The sequence below is a fragment of the Rhea pennata genome, chromosome 4 (assembly GCF_028389875.1).
Source record: "Rhea pennata isolate bPtePen1 chromosome 4, bPtePen1.pri, whole genome shotgun sequence".
Classification (NCBI taxonomy): Eukaryota; Metazoa; Chordata; class Aves; order Rheiformes; family Rheidae; genus Rhea; species Rhea pennata.
The window spans coordinates 65,825,554-65,852,406 of record NC_084666.1 but is presented as its reverse complement, the minus strand read 5'-3'; the positions used below and the strand labels follow the sequence as shown (position 1 = coordinate 65,852,406).

Sequence of the window (26,853 nt, the reverse complement as noted above, 5' to 3'; positions counted from 1 at the left end):
GCTGATGGTCTGCATTTATTTTCTGCAGATATCATTAGGGTATCGTGTCGCATTAGATTACATGCTTTGATTTTGTGTAGCTAGATCTAGATACAGAAAGTTAGAGAGATAAGTGGCTATTAGCAATTTTTGTCACCTATCACCCTCTTTATGATGAAGCAGATCTTTGTGTGGTAGAGAAGTTGGTGATACTGTCCTTCATCTCTCAAAACTGCGTACTATTTTACACTCATATTCAAATAACAGATTAGAAGTAGATACCTGCTTGCCATGTCATTCTTTGAAAGTCTGAGAAAGGAAGCATATGTCGTCTTTTTTTTCGGTCCTGTTTGAACTGTTAGCTTCATCTCTAAGTGCGCTTTAAAACATAAATAACGTGAATAGATAGATTTGGGAGACTGAAGCATAGTTATTTTTGCAACTGTTTGAGATAATATTCAAATTATTTCATTTCCTTGTTGGAGGGATAAGAGATCTTCCTAATTTGTTAGTATGTACTGTTCAGGAAGCTTAAGATCTTTTTACTTTTTTAAAAGGCGTGTAGCTGCTGGATGAGAAGGTATCTGTAAGCGTTTTCTGAAATAGCTGGAATGTTAGTATCTGAATCAGATCAAAATTTGATGTCTCCCGGTTGAAGAAATTTGCTGGTTTTGGTCCAGGTTCTGCTGGTCTGTAGAAAGGTAATAGGAGAAAGTTCCGTTCCTTGTTATGTGCTTCACATTGGATACTGCTCTCAAAGTGGAAAATGTTTTGCTACCTTGTCAAAGTTCAAGCTGCAAGATGAAAAGGAACATGAGAGGGAAGGAACTGGCCTTCAAGAAATCAGGGACTAACAGAAATTGTTTAGAGAAGAGTATCTTATTTTGTTTTAAAAGGCAGTTAGATATAGTGGGTGTTGGAAAGCAGTAGAGAGGAGATCTGAAATCAAATTATTGAGGTAGGCAGAAACGAGATTTCTTGTTCCCGAGTAAAAGCATTCCTATGTGAAGTGTGACATTATCATTTTAAACACCTGATCCGTTTGTAGCTTTTATGTCAGAAGACTTTAAAAGAGTATTCAGATTACAATAAATGAATCTGTGTACTTCTAGTTGTGGGTGACTTTACCCGATATTATTTGGTTATTAATGAAGAGCAGTGATGCAAAGTAACTGCCATTGAGTGCCCTTGCCCTTGGTTGGTAGGGTAGGTTGGTACAATTCTGCCATCCTCTATCTGTGTAGAAGTAACTACATTTATCTGTTGATTTGATTAATTGATTCTTTGACTTTTGTTCTATCTTACTATAGCATAACTCTAAAATTAACACCAAATTAAATTGCAAAATGTTGTCTTTTTTTAAAAGAAAAACTTTTTCACAAAGGTAACTCATCTGCTGTGGGCGCAAAGGAATAGTGTGCACACATGCATGGGCAGACAGACATATGCACACACAGTTCCGTAGAAGGCAGAACTGTACTGTTCTGGGCAAATTTAGCTGGACTTCAGGGTTTTCCATAGTGCTAGAAGCTAAATGGTATTACATCGCTTACCCTTGAATTTTCATAGTAAAGAATACTGAGTTGAAAGGCTTAATTTCCTGTACTCCAAAATCTGAAAGAATTCAGAGGATTTCCAGGATGTAGACTGTCATGGTTGTTTCTGGCCTGTAGGTGTAGGGGTATTTTTTTTTCTTTGTAGGTGAAAGTTTGCAACAGAGTGTCTGTGAATTTAAGATTGTATGGGAGCCAGGTGCATATGGTAGCAGAAACTTCCACAAAACAGTTTTAATCCCAATCATCTTCAAATGAGGAATATGTGGTTTTGACTTGACTTCTCTAAGCTGCATACAGCAAAAAAGGTAGCTTGGAGAAAACATTAGGTGACCCAAAGTACAGCTCACATAACCCTTTCACAAGGGAAGACTGAACAAAGCTACTCCTAGTAGATGTTAATCTTACCAGTTAATACCTGTAGGGAAAATGCTTAGAAATTCAAGTAATAAAGGAAGAGGACAACTAAAGATGAATACAGTTAGTATTAGGCTGTCTCTAGTGTTACACTGTTTTTCTACAAGTTTATTTTTTCTTTACCATGTTATTGTCACTTTCTGAATTTGCCCCATTTATTTTGTAGGAAGCAGCAGCTTAAGGATATGTTAACTAAATAAATCCTAAACAAACAAAATTGATTTTGGAGGTAGTATTCCTGGAACATTTTTGTCATTTGTTTTGCTTTGAAATAGGAGAGAAAACATACATTGAAACTGAGAATGTTTTCAGTCAGTTTGAAGGGACATTTTAAATTGTTGGGTTAATTTTTATCTAGGCCCTGAAAAGGCAGTCAAGTGTCTGTTTACATACACCAAGCCATATGTTTGCGCATTTAAATCATCGATGTGCTTTTAATACATTGGTTTAGCTTTCAAGCAAGAGAGAATGGCTCTAGCATTTCCCCCAACCATTGCTTGGCTGTTATTGAACATGAAAGAGATCAAGTAAGAGAACTATACTTTTGGTGCCAGACAGTGTGTTTAATACCTGGTTACGAACTCATTAGTACATACCTACTGCCACTGCTTAACATACAGCAAGCTATTTTGCTTCTATGGAGTGTAACTTCCTTCTTTAACGACTGCTGCTTTGCTTTTATGATGTTCTCCTTCATAGCATCAGCCAAAAAAAAGAGAAATGACAGTTTTGGTGAGGAGATTTTGGAGGACTGATTCAGATAAGCATAGGTGATATTAAAAATTAAAATCCATGCAGAAATATAAAAGTCCTTTAAATGAACAGGCTTCAGAAATACTCTCTACTTTTTTTTGTTTAAGTTACATATCACAAAATTGTAAATGTGACCAGGAGACATAGAAGGTGTGAAAACTGCTCCCCCCACAGAGCTCTGCTGAAGTAAGAGTAATGCAGTCTGATAAATTATAGTAGAGCAAGGATGGTAGAATATGCTATTAAATTTATCCTATTGGGCTTACAGAAAAACTTGCAAGATGCTTTGTTCAAAACTTGCAAAGAAATGTGGATTTAGCATACTGGCAAGTGGGCAGATGCTACTGATCTTACAATGCTCCTTAGAACCTTTCTTCTCCAAACAAGTGTAATTATTGTGTTATCTAGGTATTTTAGGTATTTTGGAACATAGTTTTGGTTGTGACTCATGAAATATTAAGTGATTAAATATGAGAGATCAGAAAACAAGACCTTAAGGCCAGTTTTTATTCTGTTTGCACAAAAGAAATCTGGCATCTGCACTCACAGTTAGTTAATCCGTGTGTATCAGTAGGGTGGGGTCATTCTGATGCTTCCTAAAAAATATGGAGGTCTTCAGATTGTTTTCCATAATATCTATACCTTTAACTGGGGAGTGCAAGCCACAAAATAAAGTTTTATTTTATTTTTTTTAGTGGTTTTGATGGCTGGATAGTTGGTGGGGAGGGTTATATGCTTTGGAGGGAACAAAAATGGCAAATAAAAACATGTCAGTGAAGGTTTTGTTATAAATGCTTTGTACATTGGCTTTTTTCATAAAGATTGATAGTAATAGCAAATCATTAATGAAAATAATGTTTTGGAGAATGTGCTTGTGAGGTAATATGGTTGACTGGTACGTTTTTCATTGCTAAATTCCTGAGGTATTAGGTGATGAAGTACAGCTCAGATGACAGTGGCTACTTGTTATGTCTGCTATTCATTTTTGGCTGAGACTTTATGTCCAGTTACTAGATACTTGCTCAAATATTGCAATTAAAAATTTTCTAGTAAATATTTCTCTCTAAAATTGAATTGTAGACAGGAGAGTATGTTTATTTTCTAAGTTAAGAAATATTTTTATCTTCATGGGCCACTTTTCTTGGAAGGCAGATGTGTATTAAGTGTCTCCTATTTCACTGTTTTAAATTTTCTTTCTTTTTTTACTTGTGTGGGAAGGCTGGCCCTATGCCATCTTTGGAATTTGTTAACAAGCTGAGTTGAGCTTCTGTCAGAGTGAAGTACCTGAGTATTACAATTTTCTTTCTGCTATTTGCCTTTCTAATTCCTGCAGAGGGTTCGTAGTGACTCAGTTTTTCTTCACTCATTTACTGATGGCTTGCCACAGTCTTTCGCATTAGGCAGCAGGTTTTCATAATTCACTTTTCTTTTTTGGAAAACATGGTTCATATTCACTGTAGTGGAAAATAAAAGCCAGTGACGTCTTTCTATTTTATTACCCTTATTTAGTGTCTGCATGTATGCAAACACATGAATCTCTTAAAATAGGGACTACAGTTATTTTAATTTTTTCCTTGAAAAACTGTTTTTAGTAAGAGCAACGTAAATGAAGTCCTTTTAACATCCTTTTAACAATGTTTAAATGAAAAGAAATAACGTGCATCTCATATAACAGACCTAGTAAATTTTTAAGATAGTTTCACATTCTGCTACTGGTTTGTCGTAATGGCCCTGGGAAAAATAAGCCAGTATAAAATTTCCTAGCACATGAAGACCTGTGGTAGAGCGTTATGGATGTTGTGCATCCGTAACAAGCATCATTAACATTAAAGATGTGTGGTTGGCAAGCACTTTTGGACCTCTGGAAGTAAAGATGTCCAAAATTATTCAGTGTTTGCCTTTTTATTTAAATAAAAAAATGTTAGATTTTTTTTAATCTCATGTGCAATAGTACTTCACAAGACAACTGCTGGGATTAATTCATGTGTGCTTTGAAGTCTTTTTTATTGTATAAAAATGAACAATCCTGCTTTTGCTAAACTATGGTAGAGGCTTTACCTAAACTGCAAGGACAGAGTATTCAGGGCAAAGATAGAAACAAGTGAATTCCTGATTTTAATGAAGTTCCAATAAATGTTGACTCCAGGATTCTGGCTGGGATTCTGAGTTGCATGGTAGCAGAGGGTGGAAAATCCTAGACTTAGCCTGTCTTGTCCTATTCCTTGCAAATCCTGGGGAATTTTAGGAGTATTTCAGAAGTCATTAACGTTATAAGTAATGTAAGGTGAATCAGAGATGGAGATTTTAGCTCTAACATTTTGTTGTTTTCTGTACTGCTGTGCGTGGAAAATATAACATTTCTGATCATGCTTTTGTGTTTCAGGACTTAAAATGGCAGGAGAAGATTCCTATATTATGGGAGTGTCGGATCCCCAAGTAAGTGGATTTGTATATTTTCAAAATCTTTGTATTCTGTCCTAGCTCCCTGTGTTGGGTTCTTCGTATGTGTATTTCAATGTCACTTCCTGTGTATAACATCATGATAATATAAAAGCATTCTAGTTATTAGTAGGAATCAAGTTTTGAGGGATCTATTTTTTTTTCTCGAAGACAGTGCTTTGTGTGACTTGTAAAGTGCCTTGCCATGGTGAAATGGCTGAAATGTAAAGGAAAAGAAACCCTGCTGAAAGAAGCACTTGAAAAACATACTTATTTTTATGTGCTGTCTGCCTGTGACACTTATTCTGAAATTCCTTTCATGGTGGGCACTGGACTTGATATGAAAATGATGTGCTAAAAGGCCCCTCTCTATCATTATTGGTGAGATTTTTCTTTGACATTGATGACTAAAATGTTCCTTCGCTCACGCAGATCAGTAGGCTTAGCTCCTCAAAAGCTCTTCATTGATCCAGATGTTATTAGGTCACTATGATTCATTTGTACTGCAAGAACGGCACTCGAATGAAAGATTCCAACAGAGAAATCATCTCTACTCTCATTTCCTAAAGGAGAAGATTTTGTTTTGCACTTGCACCACTGTGGAAGAAGATAGATTTAGACATGGCAACAATTATAGTGGCTTAAGATATGTTAGTGTTCAAAACAAAAATTAAAATATAACCTGGTGATACTTTTTTTTCTTTTTTTTACATTAGAGCTTCTAAATATACTTAAATAAGTAATCTGATTTGGTGGGGTTAAGTTACAGAGGTGTAAATGAAAATTCACTGATTCTCAGCAAGGCCTTGGGCAAGACATCTAGCATCAGATTTTCAGAAGATCTTAGGATCTAAGCTTTTTTAAGTATATAGCTGATGGTGCATGCAAGCAAAAAGCGTGCTTAGGAACTGCTGAGTTCAGTGCAGTCACATAATACCAATGAAATATGGTCAGTGCTGTCAGGTTTGCTAGCAGTACTGTTGATAAACCATTAAAACAGAGATGACTTGGTGCATAGGACCCCTTGAGATCTGGTTCATCCACCTGTAAAATAGATTAAAAATGTTTACCTACAGCACTGGGGTGGTTGGAGTCTCAATATTTGCAGAGAGCTTTGAAATTCCTTATTGAAAAATGCTTTATGAAATTATTTATTTATCCAGTAATAAGAGTGAACTCTCTTTCAATATAGATGTTTGCAATGGATCAGCTTATGGGAATGAATGCAATATTTAATAATACAAGTTACATCACTTCAGACTTACCACTACGAACAGGTAGGAGCTGTTGTTATTTGATTATGGTACTGTTCCTGCCATTCCTTCCAGTTTGTTTTTTGTGCAGGAATTCTTTCCAGAGGCTTGTTTACAATATTATATTTCATAATACTGTATCCCAAAGTTGTCAGCCAGAATTAATTTGGATTGACTTTTTATTACATCCTTTAAACATCTCTACCTTCCCTCATAACAGTTTCAACAGTGGGACAAATCCAATTTTCTTTTGGCTTGTACGGAAACTGAAAGTTTCGATCAGTTAAATGATTTAAGTGATCAAGCAACTTTGCGTGACCTGTTTTTATAACTTATTTTGTTTTTTTTCCCCTAAATTTCCATCTTCAACAACCTCTGGCATTTGAATTGCCAGTTTGCAGAGTGCAACATATTTTTCTATTTTTTTTCTCCAACAGTGTTTCATTTGTTTTAAAAATTCTTAAGGTGCTTGTTTTTCACTAATAAAGTGTAAGGTATATTCAGCTTCCTGTATCATTTGCATCTGCTTTTCCTTCTCAGTGACCTCTCTGTTTCCTGTAAAAGAGCAGTCTGATGTTAGAAGTACCTGTCAATTTCCTGAATAATAACACTCTATTTGAAAGATCGGAGTTAGATTTTACCACTAAACACTGAAAAGAAGCAAATAGTATTCTACAAAAATCTAATACTCAGTTCTTTCCAGTATAGTGCCAGGATGGGAATGCAGAATAGAAAAATATTATATCTTAGCCACTATTAGCTGCTTGGTCAACCTTGGACTAGTTTTGGTTATTGAATGTCATTTTAAATAGTACTCTTTGTTTGAAATGAGATAGCCCAGAGATTTTTCACATTTTTTTCTTACTATCTCCAATACAGATATGAATATTTTTCAACATGGCAACTTTCTCTTGTTGATTCAAGTCTGTGATGTATCTGGAAGTACCTGGTGTCTTGTGTATTGCAGGTTACTTTCCTTTGTTGAAAATGCAAAATCACTTTTGTTTGAGGTGTGGTATGCTTGACAGGAACGTAAGGTGTGAAGGGTAAAATGGAATAAGCAGTGAGCCTTTTGCTTCACTTAAAGGTAAATTTCCACCCTAATGTAAAAATAAGTGCTGATTTTAAAAAAGGAGGGGGGGTTGTTTACTGTTCTAGAGTTTCCTGGTTTAAGCTATACTTCATTTTTCTTGACTGAATAGTAATGAGGAAGGATCAGGAACCACATATGGTACAGATAATTATGTTTTAAGATAAGTTTTTATCCTGATGAGCAAAGCTCTTGACAAATACCGACTAGTGTCCAACAAATGAATGTTGCATTCATTTGTTTGCGGTGTTTTTTTATTAACACAGATAAAATTGTTCAGCAAGATTAATCTGCTTAAGATTAAAAGGCTTGTGCAGTGCATGCCAGCTTTTTCAGTGTTCCTCCAGAGTTTCTATGGGACAAATGTGGTTATTGGAACTCTGATACCCCCATAATGATATCCTTTTTACACATACCATTTAAGCTTACTTTGTAATCCTCACACCAGACTAGTTCCGTACAAATTATTCAGATATACAAAGCTGATTTTCAGATATATGTCCTGTCTAAACTAGAAAACAGCTGTTTTTAAAACTATGTGGGGGGTCAAGAATTCACTGAGATCTGCAATCACAGAAAACTACTGTAGTACTCTGGGCTAAATATAGCTATGCCCTTAATTTGGAAAATTGCATAGAAACTGCCTTTTTTCTTTTCTTTTCTTTTTCGTTCTTCTTATGGCACTGCTCTTGTCTACTATTGCAGTGTAAGTGCTGAGTTTCCTGTGTACAAAATGAAATCTAATAAAGGAGGGTGGATTTGAGGTTGTAACAAACAAAAACTTATGACTAAGTTTCAGAAAAGGTTGATCACTTCAGTGCCATCTAACTTTGCTATAGTGATTTTGTTTCTGGAGTAGTATCACTGTAATACTCAGCTCCTACACTGCTTCAATCAGTGATACGTCATTATGGTGGACTAGCTCTTTAGTTGTAAGGTAATCTGATAATTTGAAGCAGGAGTTGTATTTTATTTTTTTCAAGCAGGAACAAATTACCTCTTTTTACACAACAAGACCACTTATAAATTTCATATGGGACTTTCCGAAAGTACCCTCAGTAAGATATGGAGAAGGTGGAATAAGTATTCTCAAAAGGATTTTTCTTTAGTACAGTTGGCTGATTTAAACCTGAAGAACCAAAGAGACTGATTATTGCTCGTGATTTGGTGTTGTGCCTACATTTTTCTGTCTCTGCATTCATAAATGCACACTATCTGACTTACTACATTGGCAGGCAGGTTTAATATATAACTGTCAATTGCAGTATTATACTAGTGTAGCTGAATCAACAAATAGCTGGGGAATTTGGGGACTTTTTGGTGATAGATGTTCTCCTCTTACATTATTATTTACAGTAATAGCAGAAAACCGTTGAGGTGACAGGACAAGGACTTTCTCTGTGTGGTTGTCAGTGTTGAAGTCTCTTTGCTCACTTCTTTCTCTGTCTCAATTATGTCAGTTTTGAGTAAAAACTATGGTTAGTGCTTTGTTATTTTGGCTCTAAAGCTGTTGTAGTTAATTCTTTGAAGTTCTACATTTAAATTTAGAAAAAGAAGTAATCTCTGTGTGGCTTTGGTGACAAAAGGATGTATTTATAGCAAGTGCCATAACAGTGCAAACTGCAGGACTGAACTATGTGTTTGAAAGACCACTCACCCAAGGGCAGTGTGGCATGAAGTCGAACTGTTCTTTGGCTCATTGGGAAATACACCTAGGCAGGAACTAATCCTTGATGAAGATGGATGGAGCATTATCCATAGCGCTTATTTAGGGGGTGTAAAAGCAGATACACATTGGTATGATATCCACTGTTTAGTGGAGGGACAAAGTGATGCCTTAAATTGCAGAGGAAATGGGCAGAGCTCTGAGCAAATGGTTCTATAATTTTGGATGTTTTTTACTTCCTCCTTACTCTACAAGATCATTGACAACCATACAACATACAGCAGTCTGTGTGCAGGTTAGAGATGGCTTTGGGAACATATCTGTGAAAGCTGCTTAATTATTCTGATTTTGAAGGGTTCTGTTCTAACCCTTCAGCTGTTGGCATAGATGCAGCTTAAAACTTATTTTATTTTTTTTATGGCAGGCAGAGTTAAGCCTGTAAAATTGAAGCAGGGCCATCAGCAGCTGAAAAGTATTGCCAGCAGGCTGCTGAAATTACAGTTTTCTAGTGATTCTTTACTTCTGCTGTTTCCTTAACCTCTTCTGTGCAGCTCTGCAATGGCTGCTGTTGAGAAATGGGAAAGGCACAGAAGGAGAAGGGGTAGTAAGAGAGCTCTGACCATCACCAAAAATGAGATAGTTATTCATTTTGCATGGCCGTAGTCCTCTAAGGCATTAAGGTATGGCAAGATCTGTGTGTGGCTTCTTTTTTTTTTTTTTTTTTTCCCTTTTTTTTTCCCCAGGATCTTCTACACTTCTGTTCTGAAGAGTGAACTGGAGGAGGAGAGAAGTTAAGCAAAGCCTGTGTGCTGCTAAAAGTCATGCATTAAACACCGCAAAGTTGAAACGCAAGAGGGTGCTCCTGCAAGGGTGGAGCCCTGAGGGGGATCATGTGCAAATGTTACAGTAGGCTTTAGGAAGGATAAGACTCTGAATCTAGAGCCTGAGCTTTTAGTGGCAAGGTACCACTGCCAAGGCTGGATGCGAGAGGATTGGTGTTGGGTCTCATAGTCAAGGCCTGGAGGCTGTGAGCGATTTCATCTGTGTCCACAGAGCAAGACAGCACGCTGAATTTCAAGGGTGAGATGCGATACAGCTGCTTGAATTGGGGACACGCTTCCAGAGAGGAGGTGCAGGTGGGGTACTTGACCACAGTTGGTTACAGGTTAAAATGAACTGCTTCAGGTAAGCTGTTAGATAAGGAACCCTACCAGTCCTGCAGTGCTGTCAGTCTTGCAGGAATATCCCACCAGCATCATAGATCCTTTTTTTTTTCCTTGACTTTGCTGTGATGAGAAGAACGAACCAAAGATGGGTCCTCCTTTGTGAGGTGAGTGCAGGGTGAGGCCTGTACAGAGGAATTAAAACGTAAGTGGTGGGAGTGTTGAGACGCAGGAGAGCCTCTGACTCAGGCAGGAAGGAAAATGAAGAAATGTAGCAGTTGAAGATGATGTGAGGAAGTGGGAGTGTGACTCAGGCTGGAGGGGATGCAGTGGGACGTGAGTTGGTCTGTGGCGGGTGAGACGAGAAGACAGAAAAGGAAGCACTGAAAGGAGTTAGGCCTCATACCAAAACGTGGCAGCCTGCACCAAACCCTCTCCAGGCTGGAGGCCTCCAGGGTTTAATTGCATTTCACAGCCATCCTGACTGTACAGCGGTACCAGGCAAATCATGCGGAATTCTGATGTCAAAACTAGGCTCTTGGCAATCTTGTGATTCATTCCTATGTAGAGGCCAGCTCTGTGACTGTATGATGCTTCAGCCTCTCTCCAGGACAAAAGTAGAACATAAGCTGTGCATTAAGTGCTGTTCCTTCTTGTAGTTGTGTAATGCTCAAAAGGTGGTTGCTTGTTAAACAAGAACTTGCAGCAAAAAGCTTTCCTGGGGCTGATCCCAGCCTGGAACAGAGGTACAAAAGTTGGTCCCAAATCTTGACATAATTAGTTCTTCTTACAAGGTGTGTATCTTCAGCTTACCTGCTATCTGCTCAGATCAGACGTGCCTACTGATAAAAAAACAAACAAACAATTCAGAACGTCCCTGTGCAAAACACTTCACTGAACACTTCCCTTCTCCCCTGCTTCAGGAAAGGATGAGAGAGCGAAAATGAACCACAGATAACAGATGTTAGGCAGGCTGTCTGATGTACTTCTGGAAAGTGTTCAGAATCCAGTGAAGACAGCTGTGGGAAATCTAATGCTAAGTAAAATCCTTTTTAGAGTCAACATAATATGCCATTTGTGCTTGAAAGACACTTTGAGTGTTGCTGACTTATTCTAAAATAGTATTTCTGGTATAATTAAATGCTTTGCATTAGAGTGCCTTCTCTGCTCAGTTACTCTGATCTAGTTCACAAAATGCACCTTTTTAGTGTATTTCAGAAGAAAACTGGACAGCTTAACTGTAGTGCTTTGTGAGGAAAGATCCATTATGCTATATCAGAGAATTACTTAGTTATAGTAAAAGAGAAAATGTTTATTCACAAAAACCAGAGGGTAAAATAAGACCTTACAAAACTTGATTTTAAATGCATTAGTATGTGATTCACATAATCTGGCTGAATGTTAATAGACCATCTAATTTGTTTTTATATGCTTACATAGTACCCTTTCTTTTTGTACTTTCTTTGTATTGGTGTGTAAGATATTCTGATTTCTGTCTATCAATAAATTCGTATGCTTTTTGTAAGCTTTATCCCAAGTGGCATGTAGTTACTACAGTCCTGAGTGTTTCAGTGCTTAAATTGCAAATACCATTCAAGGCAAAACTATTTTTGTGGTGTGAATTCCCCTTGAGCTTTCCTGTATGTCATTATCATACAAATCCCTCTCTGAGGAGTTTGAAACCCCACATGCTGAGGAAAGATTTGTACCTGGATCTACTGCATCTTGGAGGTCTGCTGTAACCACTTGGTTGTTGGATAAAAGAGCATTTCGTTTTCTGGCTGGTGTTTAAGAGAGCAGTAGTATTTTGTGCTGATTCTAATCCCACACATATGCCTTGAAAATAAATTCCTAAGAGAAAAACAGCCAAGGAATACCTACTTGATGGGTACTGTCCCGGGGGATTGGCGGAGAGTAGAGATACACAGGGTATATTTAAGATGAAGTATTTCTGCCAATGCCCAGAAGATGCAGGGCCTCTGGATTGTTAAAGCAGAAAATTCTGGCTGACTAAAGCATGAAAAGAGTTAGAGGCCTCTGAGCATACACTTTGCATTTAAGCAGCCTAATTTTATTGACACACAAGCCCAGCTTTAGCTGTCTTGATTCCATGTTATAGACAGAAAAAAAAAAAAAAAAAAAAAAAAACAAAGAAACATAGTAAACCTGAATATTGCCCTACATTTGTTAAAATTTTCTAAAGTCCAAAATGTTTTGTTGTGCTTTTTAATGTAAGAGAATATGTGTATCGTTTGGGGGAAAGTGTTTTACGTGGCTATTCCAGTTGGTTTGTTTTGGGGGGTTTTTTGTAGTAGTGTTTACTTTTCACAGGACAACTGCTGGACTTGGGAAAGAAAAGATATTCCTATGTAAAATTGCTGTGACAAGTATTTATGATAAAACTTTGGAATGAGGCTAATTCAGTTGTTGAGCCAGCTGACTTTGATAGCAAAATGATGATTCTGCCTATTAGCATGTTTATCAAAATTTTCTGTTTTGGGAGAAGCCTATTCAGTGAAGACCTGTTAAACTAAACTGAAGTTTTACCGAGGAGTGGAGAAGGATACATGTAATCATACTATAATTATAAATAAATGAATTTCTCTGCCATTTGAAAAACTGAACTGAACAGTAGGCCTACTGACAGATTAAAGTGTTGATGTAAGCATGTACCTCTGTGCTCAAGCCAAGCGGCTGAATAGTTAACGTAGCTGAATGGCATGATGCTCACAGATGTGCAGCAGCAGATCGTATCTGTTCCTGGATGTTGGCAGTGTACAATATGCTTTACATACACTTGCAGGCTCTGCCAAATAGCTGTGGCTGATCTGCTCTGGAGGTTTCATGTGTCCCAGTGAGTTTGCTAGATTCCTTAGCATTAATATCTTTAGTGTGGTATAAGTGGTCATGCATAATCCCAGCAGGGACATAGCTGGCAATATACTGTACAGATATTTATAGCAAAGCTGTCATTTGGTATCTGCTTTGTTAACAACTGCATTTTTAGCATCAAAATTAAAATCCTGCCCCTTGCCTATTGAGAGACACAAAAGAAATTAAACCTCTGAGAACTGTTTTTTTCAGATTCAGGAATGGCTTGCATTTTAAGAGGTATTTCACAACCATATAGGCCTGAGAGCTTTGCTTTTCAAAGTAAATAATCTAAACAAGATCAGAGCTTTGATCAGATGATTAATTCTTAGCTCTGGTAGCGTGCAGTTCTCATAGAATTTAAGCTCTGCTTGAAAGGTTGTTTCAACTGGTAAATTTTGAGACGTTTATGGTGTGAAGTTAGCCACTGTTCAGGGAACGGTGCAGGACTTGAAGTTGCTTAAGCTAGACCTCCTTGGAAGGACACAAAAAGAATTTTAGAAGAGAATAACCATATGTATTGATATCGTATTATAAAGTCTGCATCTGAAGTCCAATAGTGTGTGTCTGGTGGTTTTAGAGGGACAGGAGAATAATAGTTTTAAAGAACATCTGAAATTTTGAAAAGAATGTAAATGGATTAGCTCCTCAATTCCATTTTTTTTTAAGCAGCCCTGACTGTTAGGGCATGTTGAGACAGCTTAAATTCCTCCTGTATTTCCATGGCTCAGTGCTTCTCATTGGCTGCCTCTAGATTTTCAAAAGCACCTTGTTGGTAGGAAGCCCTGGAGCCAAAGGTTTGGGAGTAGAGACTGTTGGGCTCTAACATCTATACAGAGTACAAAAGCTAACCTTGGCCTCAGGAAGGCCAGGCTGCTGTCATCAGTGGCAGGAGGAGGATCCTGTTCTTACTTACCCTTGACAGTCTTAAGCCGTGGTCTTAGTTGCCCCTTTAGACCCTCTGAGCTAAAATTAGCCTCCGTGAATTAAGTTAATCCTTCTCTTCTTACCCCATCAGTCTTATTGAAGGCTGGAAATGATGGACTCCCAAGTGATTAAGTTACTTATTAAAATTTTATTCAAGTTTTGAAGATGCCTAAATGCTTTCGAAAATTTTATCCTGAGATACCTGAGGACATCAACTTTACCCCTGTAACTTGTGTGCCATGGTAATAGAAATTGTATTATGACTTTTTTTCTTTCTTATATATTAGCAGACGGACCATATCTTCAAATCATAGAACAGCCTAAACAGGTAAGAACAACACTGCATTTTGAAAATCTTTAAGATAGCTATGTCACTATATTCAGCTTTGAATAAACTATTAGTTAAGATGAGATAGAAGAGCACTGAAGAGGTTGAACTTAATAATAAATGCAGCACTTAACTATAAGCAGATTTTCCTCTCACTTTTGTGGTTAAGTTGTTTGCTGTTTTGTTTTGTTCTCATCTTTGTTTCTCTCTGTAAGCATCATAAGACACCAAAATCTGAAGGTTTTTAAAAATGTTTTGCTAAATATGGAATCCCCGTATTTGAACTGGCTTTTAAAGTATCTCGGTATGTTGAAACATAATTGAGTGCACCAAAAATGGAAGATACATAGAATGTGTTCCACATTTCTTGAAAGATGTGAAATAAAAAATAAAGTAAGTTCATTCTGTTCCCAAAACTTATGGGAAATTTTGACTCATGCTTTGGCATCATAAAGAAATTGATTTGTTGTCCTTCAGGTTCCATGCTGTCCTTTGAGATTCCTTTTGCCATGGTTAGCTCTTCTGAATAACTCAAGAAAAGTGAGATGAAATGCTTGGACGTAGCTTTAGTGTGACCATGTAGCAAACGCGCTGCTATGGCAATGTCAGATTCGTCCCATTGCACTGGTTAGTCTTCATGCAATTCAAGTACAAGATAATTACTGTAGAGAACATACCTGCTAGGGACAGGTTTATACCTGAGCATCCCTACATGAATTGGGGTGCCTCAGCAATTTGGGGGCCAGCAGAGTATTTTGAACTCTTGGAAGAGTATGCTACCTCTTCCTTGTTTTAGTTCATCCCAAATCCGGCCATGTCTTTGCACAGCTGAGCCTACAGTGTGCACTGGCTAAGGAGGAACCAACCTTTCCATGCATGACTTCTCCATGAGCTCCTGCAGCAGAGCAGCTGTGTGGCCATCTGAGCAACAGTTTATGCCAATAGTGCTATCGTCGATAACACCGATAGCATTGGGAAGGGTGATCTGCAGGCAGTGTACTGTGCTTGTGATAATTCTAGGCACAAAGTTATGATTGGGAAGAGTGAGGTGGTAGATGTGTGATTACACAGGGAATGGCAGGAAGCTGGATGAGGCCACCCAAATAGCTGCTGTGTCTGCCAGCCCAAGGGCATATGAGGTGAAGAGAGACTGAGTCGTCTCACGCATGTCTTGACTGCAGAGATTGCTCTGCTTTCTGGACAACTTGAGTTCAAGCCTATCAACTGGGCATTTCATTTGCAGTACAGTTGGTCTCAATTCACTACAGGAAAGAAGATACGTACTTCAGGATTAGTTTCTTGTCCTGTTGGTATCTAAGACCCAGATCTTTCCATTTGCCTGAGAAATAGTTCTCAAAATGCTTTAGCAAGATAGGTATTGAGGCTAGTGATTAGAGTGATTTTTTTTTTTGAGCCATGGCATTAGCTGTCAGCCGACACTCTTTGAATTCATTGAAGCTGAATGATCCTTGATGACGGATACAACACTAACCAGTGCAGACAGACCTGGCACCTTAGCAAATCTATATGAGACAGGAACTTAACAAGAAATTGCAGGACTGAGGAGTAGGTCTGAAAGTAATCAAAGTTTGGGGGCCATGTGTAACAGCATCATTAAATGGATATTAAAATGTCTTTCTGTGTTCCTTCTTAGATGGCTTTCCTTTTCAGTAGGAGTTTTCACCCTTTATGCTTAATAGAGTTGAGCTTAAATTACATAGAATAATCTCACTGAGCTCTCTTGGACACACAAGATCACTTTGCTCCCTTATGTTTGCTAGCTTCTCTGATGCTGTTGAGGGTGTGTGTGTGTGGGGGGGGGGGGTTCTCCTAGCCTCAGAATTGGATGTTGCAGTATTGTGCATCCAGACTTTTTATGAAACTTTTTAACTGTCTTCATGACTGTCTTCATTAAATTTCTTGAATTTAATTTACAAGCAAAATATTTTATGTCATTTTCCCATTCTTCATACTTCTTTTGCTTATCTTTCTGGAAAGCTCTCCCTTTCTTTTTTTAAAAGGTAACTCTATGACATTTCAGTTTTCTAAATGTTTCTCTGTTAGTATATTCTGACATTTTGATTCATTAGAGTTACCAAATACCTTTGCTTAAGAATTGCATTTTCTGTACTGTTCAGACTACTTGGTAAAAGCAGAGGGGATGTTATTTCCTTTCAATAAAAATGTGATAAATGGACAACTGTGCTCTAGGGTGGTTGTTAGTATCCTGCAGTTCCCCCAAAATATACTCAATTGTTTGTTTGTGTAGCTGAGATGAAAACTCAGTCATTCGAAGTCCACTGATCATTTGTGCTTCTTCTGGACTCTGCTCAGAGATGCAGCTTTCACATGAAGCTGCATTTTTTCACTCTGTACAAGGAAAAAGCAGTCCCCCCCCCCATACTCTTTTGTCTATGATGCTTTGTATTTTCCTGATTATTACTGGCTTCAATTCTCTCTCTCTAGCACATATGACAGAGGGAAGATCTGCTCTTATTTTATCTTTCCTTTAATTTTTATCCTTTTTGGGGGGTGCGGGGTGGGGCAGAGTCACAGATCTCTGCCCAAAAATCCCTATTGCTGCTGTATGTAAGAGTGAGACTAAAACAGCTGGGTGCTACAGTTTATCGATGTTTTGTTAACTAGCGTTCAGATAGCATTTCAGAGATTTATTTTTTGTGGGCTGTTTGGGCAAGTGTGTGTGTGTGTGTGTGTGTACATGCACTATAGTTTTGTTTTCAAACAGCTTTCAAGTTTCTTTTCCTTTATTTATTTCCACAGAGGGGTTTTCGTTTCCGATACGTATGTGAAGGGCCTTCACATGGTGGACTTCCTGGTGCTTCTAGTGAAAAGAACAAAAAATCATATCCTCAGGTCAAAGTAGGTACATACATCTTATTTATTTATTTATTTATTTTATTTATTTTTGCAAGCTGAGTGCAAGTGCCACATGTATGCATATAGGACTTTACTGCATATCAATATAATATGTCAGACTGCTATTCAATCTCAACTTTCAAAGTGCAATCAAGTTTAAAAAGGAAGTAGATGTCAAACCTGTGGAGATGTTTAGGCACAATGTTAATCTGCTAGCTGTTGAACTGTAAGCCCTCCTGCACTTACCATCTCACTGCCTGTGTACAGACCAATGGACCTCTCCCTTAAGATGCAGTTTTAGTGTAATTCAAGGCCTGACTTGTTGTAGTCTGATCAGTGATTCCACTTCACTCTAAGAAGCCTGTTTGCCAGGTCTTCCTTGCTTTTCTTTTCATATTACTCCTTACCCAATACTTCTAGGATACTGTATTCGTAAGAGCTTGATGCATCTTCCTTTAAAGTCAATGGAAAACTTCTTGCTTTAACAGGAACAGCATTATGTTCAGGTGTTTGCTCAACAATTTTCTTTTTTTCTTTCCAGAGAAATAGGAACAGGTTAATCAAAGAACACTCTGCTAGCACCATATAACGACTGTAGCAGTGATGATTAATCATTCTAGGATTAGAGATCAACTTTCTTTACATAGGGCTCTTGCAGGATTTTTGTGTGTGTGTGTGAAAGATATGCTGTGTCTGTTTCTTTTTTTCTTTGAATTTAATAAAAGTAACAGTCTTGATTTTGCATTAGGCCTCTGAGGAACAATTGCACTAGAGTGTGTCTCAAGAGGAGCAGGGGCAATATCTCTTGGAATTATCTCTTCCTCTCTCTTCTGGTGATGAGAAGGAGGAGAGGGAAGGGCAAGCAGTTGGCCTCTGTACTAGGCCTTTGCATGTACCACTGCTCAGCTTTCTCCTTTGTGTGCAAGCAGTTCATTTGCAGTTCTTGAGAAAGACTAGAGTTTGGAACAGTTACATCTCCAGAGTGAATCAGTATGAGTATGACTCAATGGAAAATAATCAGCATTGGCTGATACAGCCTCGGGTGTTAGTTTGGCAAACTGAGAAGAGGCTGGGAAAGTTGATTTCGTGTAGCCTTGCAAAACTATGATGAAAAATTACTAGCCCAGGCAAAGAATCTACTTGCTTTTTCCTTTTCTATTGTGATGGTAATGATGAACCAGTGAATAAAACTTCACTGCCATGTTCAAACATAAAATAATTTACCACAATTGAGCCAGATCTTTGGATTCTCCTCTAATCTATATTGATAATTAATATGAATGAAAGTTTCCAAAGATGTGGTGAGACACACAATAGCATGACAAGGAAATGTACAATAAGAAGTGATGCAGGGAATAGGATTTCTCAGGGAATAAACTAGAAAGCAAAGTGTTCTTTGGCTTTCCATCAAATCTTGTTTTCATTGATCATCAGATCTTAACTTCATCTAAAGCTTTCCCCCCAACACGTGTCGCTTTCTTCCCCTCCCATTCTGCTGTATGTATCTGAGTTTTTTCTAGTATAAATCCCCACATGGCAACACCTGCTGGGAGAGGCTGGCAAGGGAAAACAACAATTAAATTCCTTGAGGCCATTGCTTGTTAGTGCCTGTTCTTGATTCAAGTGATGCCAGTAAAGAGAGAAATGTTTCACACCTTTTCCTGTAAGTCTCTCCTGTGCTTTGTCAAAGGACGCTCACCTTGTTGTAACTTAGGTGAGCACAGTTGAAAATCGCTGTGTATTTTTTACACTTGTGCCAATGCTTTCACCATAAACCTACATTTATTGATTATAGTGATGTGAAAAGATAGTAGTGTGAACTTTGGCTGTACTGTAAAAAGGAGGCTTTGTGACAGATACTTAAACCTTGACTATGGTGTGATTAGTACAGCTCGCGCTGGCTATCTCTTATGCTTGGCCAACTTAGTACAGAAAGCTGCTCTAATTTACCAGAAGCCATCACAGGATTTTCTGAAAATGAACATCTCCTGTATGCAGGAGAGCATTGCAATCTCACTCCTTTTTTCATAGCATTATGAATTTAAGGACAAAGGGAAACACATCTATCTGATATGACCTCTGGCATCATGTGGACTGTTCAACCTCACTGATTTATTTTCCTGCACCTAGCTCATAACTTCTAGCTGAGCTGGAACACACCAAGACGCAGCTTTCATTTAAAGGTTGGAGCACTAGATATTTTGCCAGGTCTCTAAGCAAGATATTTTGATAGTTAATTACGTATTTAATCACCTTGTTTATGATATATTAAGAGATGGTGTAAGGCAGGAGTTAGTGTGCTATACTGTCCCTAAGGACAGGGAGTCCGTATACCTCAGGCAAACTTGCGCTGGTCAGACAGGCAGCTTTCTGAATATTCTTATGCAAGTTGGAGTTGATCTAAAATCTCTCATATTAATGGTGTGGTGATGGCAAATGGCATCCAGATAGCAGTAGTATTTTTCTTTCGATATTAAAGAATGAGCTTCATTCAGCTTCATGTTGTAAGAAATTATGTGTACTACTGTCTTTGACAATAGCAATGATAATACCCTGTACAAAGCATTTTACATTTTCAAAGAATTGGGTTTTATATAACTTTGCATGTAGTTATGGAGAGCAGAGAAGCTAAAAAGGTTGAACATGTTATAATGAAGGTAGACTTCATGGCAAATTGTATAATTATTGTAGAAAGCTACCTAAAATCATTCATTTAAGTTTCACTTTCGCCTGCTTTTAGTGCAACTGACACAACACCAGAAAATTGTACTATCTGCAACACAGCAGTTCACATCAAAGCTCTTGAGCTGTTTACTTGTTGTTAGATTGTTGTCTGGGGAAAGAACAGTTTGAGAATATGTAATATCCAAATAACTACACGTAAGCCTATCCAAATCTCTCAAAAGATTCTTAGGAAAAAAAATGAGAACCACTAAAAGAATAAAATCAAGTTGTCTGATATTATCACCAGCTTATTGAGCTTTTTTTTATTTTATTCAGAATTTGCTTGTTTTTATGTATGTGGGAAAATGCCACAGAAATAGGCATGTTCTGGCCTTCTTGCCCATGTTTGCCACGTGTGTCCTGATCTCGCATACTGATGTTAGTGTAGCTGTATTCAGGTTTTATACCACAGTGCTTGATTAAGTTCTGGGTGTGAAAAGAATTTGCTGAAAATAGCGTTGCAAAGGAAATGTCCTGAGTTTTCATCCGCTTGGGGGCAAATCTACCTGGGTGGCTGCAAACAAACTTGGGTTGCCTATTCTGCGAGCAGGAGGCAGATCGGCTACAGCACGGAGACTGGCTAACCATGTTTGCTCAGCACTGTGCCCGAGCTAGAAGCCCCGTCTCTCTGCCTGTGGGTCTGGATGTAGTGCGGTCCGGCCGGGCAGCCCTGAACCCAGGCACCGGAACAGAAGCGCTGCCCAGCTAGGCATGTCCCGGCGCTCTCTTAAATTATGCCTTAAATTGTAGCTATGCGTCCCTATTGTAATCAGGGGGATTTCAGCACATGCTTGAAGTTCAGGAGGGAAATTTATGGACAATAAGGCAAGTTATTTAGTTGATGAGCTTTCTTGGTGAAGAAAGGAGCAGCATGTATGTTTTCTCCCTCTCCCTTGAAGAGCGGTAGATCACAGATTACAGGCATAGGTTAAAAATTATTTCATTAAACAGCAAAACTAAGGAATAATTACCAGTCAAGACCAAGCAGCATTTTTATTATGAATCTTTACCGCGCTTAAAAACCTGTACTGAAACAAGTTCAGCCAAAGCAAAATTCAGTGACATTTGCACTTTTAATAGCTATGATAAATAAGGTTGAGTATAGTGCACTAATCCCTTTCCTTCAGCTCCTAAAGCAGAGCATCTGACTCTTATTTTTGGCATGAGAGTCACTTTCAGACGGTCTGCATCTCCCATTGGTTTAAGTTACTTTACACTGCTTATTCATAGATCCCCAAATAAATATTCAGTAGCCTAAACTGTAGATACCATATTTGAAAAGTTTTGTATTAAGCTAGCAACTTAAAAAAAAAAAAAAAAAAAAAAAAAAAAAAAACAACCATACTGCTGCCTGAAAGCATAACTTTTGTAAGGAGTGAGTGATGCTTCTGTTGTGGAAGACTTTTTGTATGTGAGTAGTTATGACAGAACTGGTTATACACTACAGGTCGGGTAGGATTGGGACTATTGCTATTATTAATAAATAAAATAAATACAGGAATAAATAGTTTTTATCATTGTTGGCTTTGTGTGTTTGACATGGGCTTTTCTATCTTTTGCTTTCTGTAGCTAACTAGTTGGTTTCACTTATTGCTTGTAAGCCTAATTGGAAAAAACATATTTCAAGTAAGAAGACGTTTTTATAAAGTTCTTGTAAAGTTTTACAAAGTATAGAAAAATTGGCGGGGCTCTTGATCTCAGGAAGATGTGAAATAACTGAAAAGCCTTTCAACTGTTGTTTTGACATTGACTCAATTTCAAGTTCACAGGGTCCTTTTAATCTCTCAGACAAATCGCTCAAACAGCACGAGCAGATAAATGTGATCCTGAAGCTTTTTAACTTTACTAGATTAGATGAATTGAATGCTGCTTCAGTACAGGATGTAATCAAATATTACAGCTGTGCAGTTCCCAGGAACTCCTTATTTTATTTTTTCTCCCCTATTTTTAGTTTGGTGTTCAGTAACATTTCCCCCCGGCCCCCTCCAAGTCACAGGTCTGATTTTGAGCAGTGATCACCCAAAAGCTATCTCCCCATACTGAATATGTATTTTTGTCAACTCCACAGTGCTTGGGTTCCTGTAGCTATTCAGCAATGTAATGTGCTGCTTGCTATTTAACATCTGTGACTGTGCTTTTTGAAATTTGTAATAGTAAAAGGTAATACAATTAGCTATGGATCTTGGTGCTAGATTAATTTTTAAGTTAGTCTGAAATTGAGGTGTCTATAATTCAAGAATACTAGAAAATTATTTCAAATGACATACGGTACATATTCTTAACAGTGAAGACAATTAATTACTGAGACTGTTTTAGTGGGAGCTGAGAAAACCTGGATGTTTTGAAATCAAGTAGAGAAGCTGTTCTGAAAGGAATATAGGTAGGAAAAAATTCAGGGACATTCTGTAGCCTTTGCAGCACAGGATGTCAGACTGGATGACGAAAATAGTCCTTTCTTGCCTTGTGACCTATATAAGGTATTACGTTTTAGAGAACTCTCTTGTTTTTCCCCTGAGAGAGACTAGAAAGATCATGCTGAGCTGAGTAACTGGGGAAGATTGCAATCTTGTTACCGCTGCAGTGATAAGTTCTGCTTTCAGGGGCTGGAAAGTCCTTGATGCGCAGCAGTCCTACCTACAGTTTCACTGTGGTTTCTACAGCTGATGAAGGACTGTCTTGAACTTTTCTGATGTGATACTAGAACGTGTGTTGTTACTCATAACGAATATGAATATAGATGTGCTGGGAACTTTATAGCAGGGAAAGGTTTATTTAGTGAGGGATAAAAACAAAATAATTTTTTAAAATCCCCTCTTTGCAAAGTTAATTGTTGTAGTGAAGGTGGCCCTTAACACCAAACATAATCATGTTCATTTTCAGATCACTTTGTGAAAGTTGCGCAGGGATCCTAGCATTTTCTCATGCAGTTAAATAGTGGAAAAGATGAAGCAGGGATTATTCGGTGTCTCTGCCTTGCTCTGTTTTACCTCTCTAATCCAGGTGGAATTGTAGTTTGGGAACAGGAGAAAGCACGGCTACCCCATGTTGTATATTTTAGAAATTGTTACTTGTAAAATGCACCTTCAGACAATACTATACAGTGAGCTAGTAGGCACTGAGTAATGAGAAGACTTCTGCACGCCTGTTTCTCCTAGAACAGTTTTTTCATATTTTAGGGTTTTTTGCTTTTAGCCCTGAGTGGGAAGACAGGGCAGGCATGCGTGCTATGTATGCAGAGTGCTCCAGCTGTGATGGGATGGAGTCAAGAGAGGGGTTAAGTGGAGTGAAGGGAGCTAGCAGGATTTAGTAACATGGTAAAATCATAGCAGTCTCTGGTTATCAGCATCTTACCGACAATATAACCTTAAGTATTCAGTTCATCAGCTATTCATCACTGTGATGTTTATCGTGATCCTTTAATGCTTTGCTTGATTAGATCTATATGCTGCTGTAATACAAAGAACTTCGCCCATGGCAAATTAGAAGAAAAATTAGAGGAGGAGGGGAAAAAAAACAATATTGATAAAAGGGTTAATTAAGTGAATTAGAAGGGAAGGTTATGTTTACTTGTTCTAAAGTGGAATAATTTTGTGTTCAGCATAATTTGAAAATGATGCATAACCAAAAACTGATTTAATGAATATTACTTGTGAGGCAAGCAAATAAGGTCTAAATAATATGCGTAAAGTAAATAACTTATAAAAATGATATGTTATTAGTAATTTTAAATTTTAATGTTTTTTAATACATCAAGATTCAGAAATCTGTTAGAAAAATATATTGTGATAAGACACTAGAATGGGGGGGAAAAGCTTTATAGTGTTCTGGAGTTGGTTATACCAAGGCATCCAGGTTATCCTACTTCTAGTCCTGCAAAGTTTTATATGGCAGTTTAGTATATATCCTCATGTACACTTAAGGGAAGTATTTACTGGTCTGGGTTGTACGTGTGAATGTAGTGTTTTGAACTAACAAAGTACATAAGAATATAGAATTAATTTTATTCCAAATATGAATCTGTCTGTGATGGGATTATGAGACCAAAAACTTTTAAAACAGTTATAATAGTTAAAAATGATTTTCTAAGGTGGTTTCAGATGGAGCAAAATAATGCAGGGATTTTTGTGCTGAATACATATGTTTTTTTATGCGCTATTTAACCTGTAGCAACCTTTGTCATGGATTATAGGTGCTAATTGAAATTTACAGAAAAAAATGTGTAGTAAACAGCCAGAAAGTAAAATAGAGATTCATCTATGAGTGTTTTGGGAAACAGAAGATTGCTTTCGTTTAGCTTTATTTTGTTTCTTAATTCTTTGTTGTTGTTGTTGTTATTTGTTACTACTCCTACCACTTGTATATCAGGTTCAATTACAAAAACAGTGCTGGCTTTTCTCTGTGGTGATCTGGTACTTCTACTTTGTCATTTGCATTTTATTACGAAATCTACGTCTCTTCTACGTGAGCTTAATTGTACTTAGGTGACAGAAAATTCCCAACTAGAGTTGTTATTTTTTCCATTTAAGGAAAATAACTTTACATTTATTTACAGATCTGCAATTATGTTGGACCTGCAAAAGTAATTGTCCAGTTAGTTACTAATGGGAAGTATGTCCACTTACATGCTCACAGCCTGGTGGGTAAATTTTGTGAAGATGGCGTATGCACGGTTAATGCAGGACCTAAAGATATGGTTGTAGGGTAAGTCTGTCAATCCATTTGTAAAGCTGGGCTAAGCTAGAGAGAATCAAATATAAGTTGTTAGAAGAAATGCAGAACGACTACAAAGAAGGAGCTAAATGGAGCATTACACTTTGCTTTCTGATCTGTTTTTTGACTGTGCCTTAAATAAAACAATAAATGAGGTTTCTGTTTACCTTTGCAAAATTTGGCACATTAGAACCTAAATGGGTTAAATATAGGTTTAAGTGAATAATTTTTACTGAGAATTTGGGAATTTTTGTTCTCTTGCTGTGCAATCCAAATTTGTGCTGTAAACGCATTCTTTAAAATGTAAACAGTTTTGATCTGTTCTTTTGAGCAGAAAAAGAGACTGCAAAATTAATGAAGACAACCTTTTGCAACTATTTTAGTCAATATATTTCTTTCTCTGAAATCTGCAAATAGGAGTAGAGTGAAGCCAAAAGTATTAGGAAAATAGGGTTAGTAAATTTGAAATTAATGCAAGATGAGTATAAACATGAACATACTAAATGAGTCAAACTTAAAGTTTAAAGCAATGTGATTATAGTTAAAGAATAATTGGTTATATCAGTAAATGGAACTCAGTCTCCTGTCTACATTTTCAGGCTTAGATCAGGTTTCACACTGGCTGTGAGTTTTAATTCTGTGATCTCAAGAATGTCTTTGTTGGTGAAGAAGATGAAGTTAAAAGCTGAGAAGATGGGGAGAGAAAGAGAGAGAGACTCTTTTAAACTTTAACTTTTGATGTCCAAGCCCAATGCACTAACTTTACAAAGCACACCAATTTAAATAGTTTTATTTGAAATGCTTCTTTTCATCTTGAAAAGTTTGGCACATTTCCTAACCTGTTTTACTTTTCATCAGATATTTAGAAAAAGCATTCCTATCCTTAGTTGACCTGCATGAAAACTGAGTTATTGTCTTGTTTTCATACTTCTATATCTAATTGCTTTTTAATGTGCCAGGAGGTTTTTACAAAAGCAGATCTTGTGTTATGGATACTTTCATTCAAAGACACCTGAAGTGTCTTGCTGAATGTCCACAGCCTAGCTTAAAACACATCCTTTGGAAAATGTTGCACTATTTTTTTAGCTTCTTATCTTGCATTCAAGACTGATTTAGCTTTTCCTGAGCACTTGCTTTGTATTACAGTGATACAGAATGGCACATTAATGTCATTGCCAAGACTGAGTGAACAAAGTGGGAAGGCCATTTTTTCAAATGTTCTGTAAGTTACTTCCACAGTGCAAATGTGAACCCTAGTAGATTACCACTTGTGCTTTCAGATAATCCTGTGCACCCCTATGATGGTAGTATGCCGTGTGATGGTACAAGTTTTACGTGTTTTTGTAAGTGTGACTGAAGTTTTTATACTAGAAAACTTGCCCTTGAGAAGCAGTAGTGCCTATGGAACCCTTCCATTGAGTTCAGTTGTCTAGCTGCCTCTGGCAACAGAGTCTGCCTGCTGCAGGCCTGGCATAAGCCATTAAGAAAATATTTCCCTCAATCAAAATTCGGCAGGTTTGCAAACCTTGGAATACTTCATGTCACAAAGAAGAAAGTGTTTGAAACTCTGGAAGCGCGCATGATAGATGCTTGCAAAAAAGGATACAACCCTGGACTCCTGGTACATCCTGAACTTGGCTATTTGCAGGCAGAAGGGTGTGGAGACAGACAGCTAACTGGTATGTGGAAATGATTTTAATGGGTCTTTTACTAAAAACAGCTTTAGCTTCAGAAAATACAGATTCTTAGCCATTAAAAGGCAAAAGATAGTTAAACTGCTTGTGACTGTGCGTTTTAAGAGATCATGTGTTGTTGCTCTGTTTTAGGGAGCGTGGAAGAGTCTTTGTTGTCAGTGTGTGTATAGGAACCAAGCAACTTCTTTCCCTAGCTGCCTGGGCCCACTAGATCTCGTTGTTCTTATCCTGTTTAATAAGCTGATAAACATGGTCATTTTGCATTATTGCTGTGAGATGTGATATCCTTAAGTAACTGTGAAGAGCTTTGTTGGGAATACCCGGTTCGTTCAGCTGCAGTTCACTCACGTCCTTGTAAAACCTGAGGTCTACCTTGTTTTCAAGAGCTGTGTGGAGGAACCAGCCTGCT

General features: G+C 37.6%; 2 protein-coding genes across 3 annotated transcripts in view; one reads left to right on the top strand and one right to left on the bottom strand.

The window, feature by feature from the left end:
* The window catches only part of MANBA (mannosidase beta), a 186,409-nt gene that overhangs the window by 82,190 nt on the left and 77,366 nt on the right, over nt 1-26,853 (bottom strand). The gene's annotated exons all lie outside the window — the stretch shown is intronic.
* Nucleotides 1-26,853, top strand: part of NFKB1 (nuclear factor kappa B subunit 1) — a 59,425-nt gene that overhangs the window by 7,516 nt on the left and 25,056 nt on the right. The window contains exons 2-7 of one of the 2 annotated variants that reach the window (XM_062574166.1): nt 5,086-5,138; nt 6,334-6,418; nt 14,402-14,439; nt 17,221-17,319; nt 24,593-24,741; nt 26,266-26,429. In XM_062574166.1, the coding sequence (XP_062430150.1) occupies nt 5,094-5,138; nt 6,334-6,418; nt 14,402-14,439; nt 17,221-17,319; nt 24,593-24,741; nt 26,266-26,429 (580 nt within the window). In that variant the 5' untranslated portion in view covers nt 5,086-5,093. Of the gene's footprint in view, nt 1-5,085; nt 5,139-6,333; nt 6,419-14,398; nt 14,440-17,220; nt 17,320-24,592; nt 24,742-26,265; nt 26,430-26,853 lie in introns of both variants that reach the window. The other variant, XM_062574165.1, reaches the window with a different exon arrangement.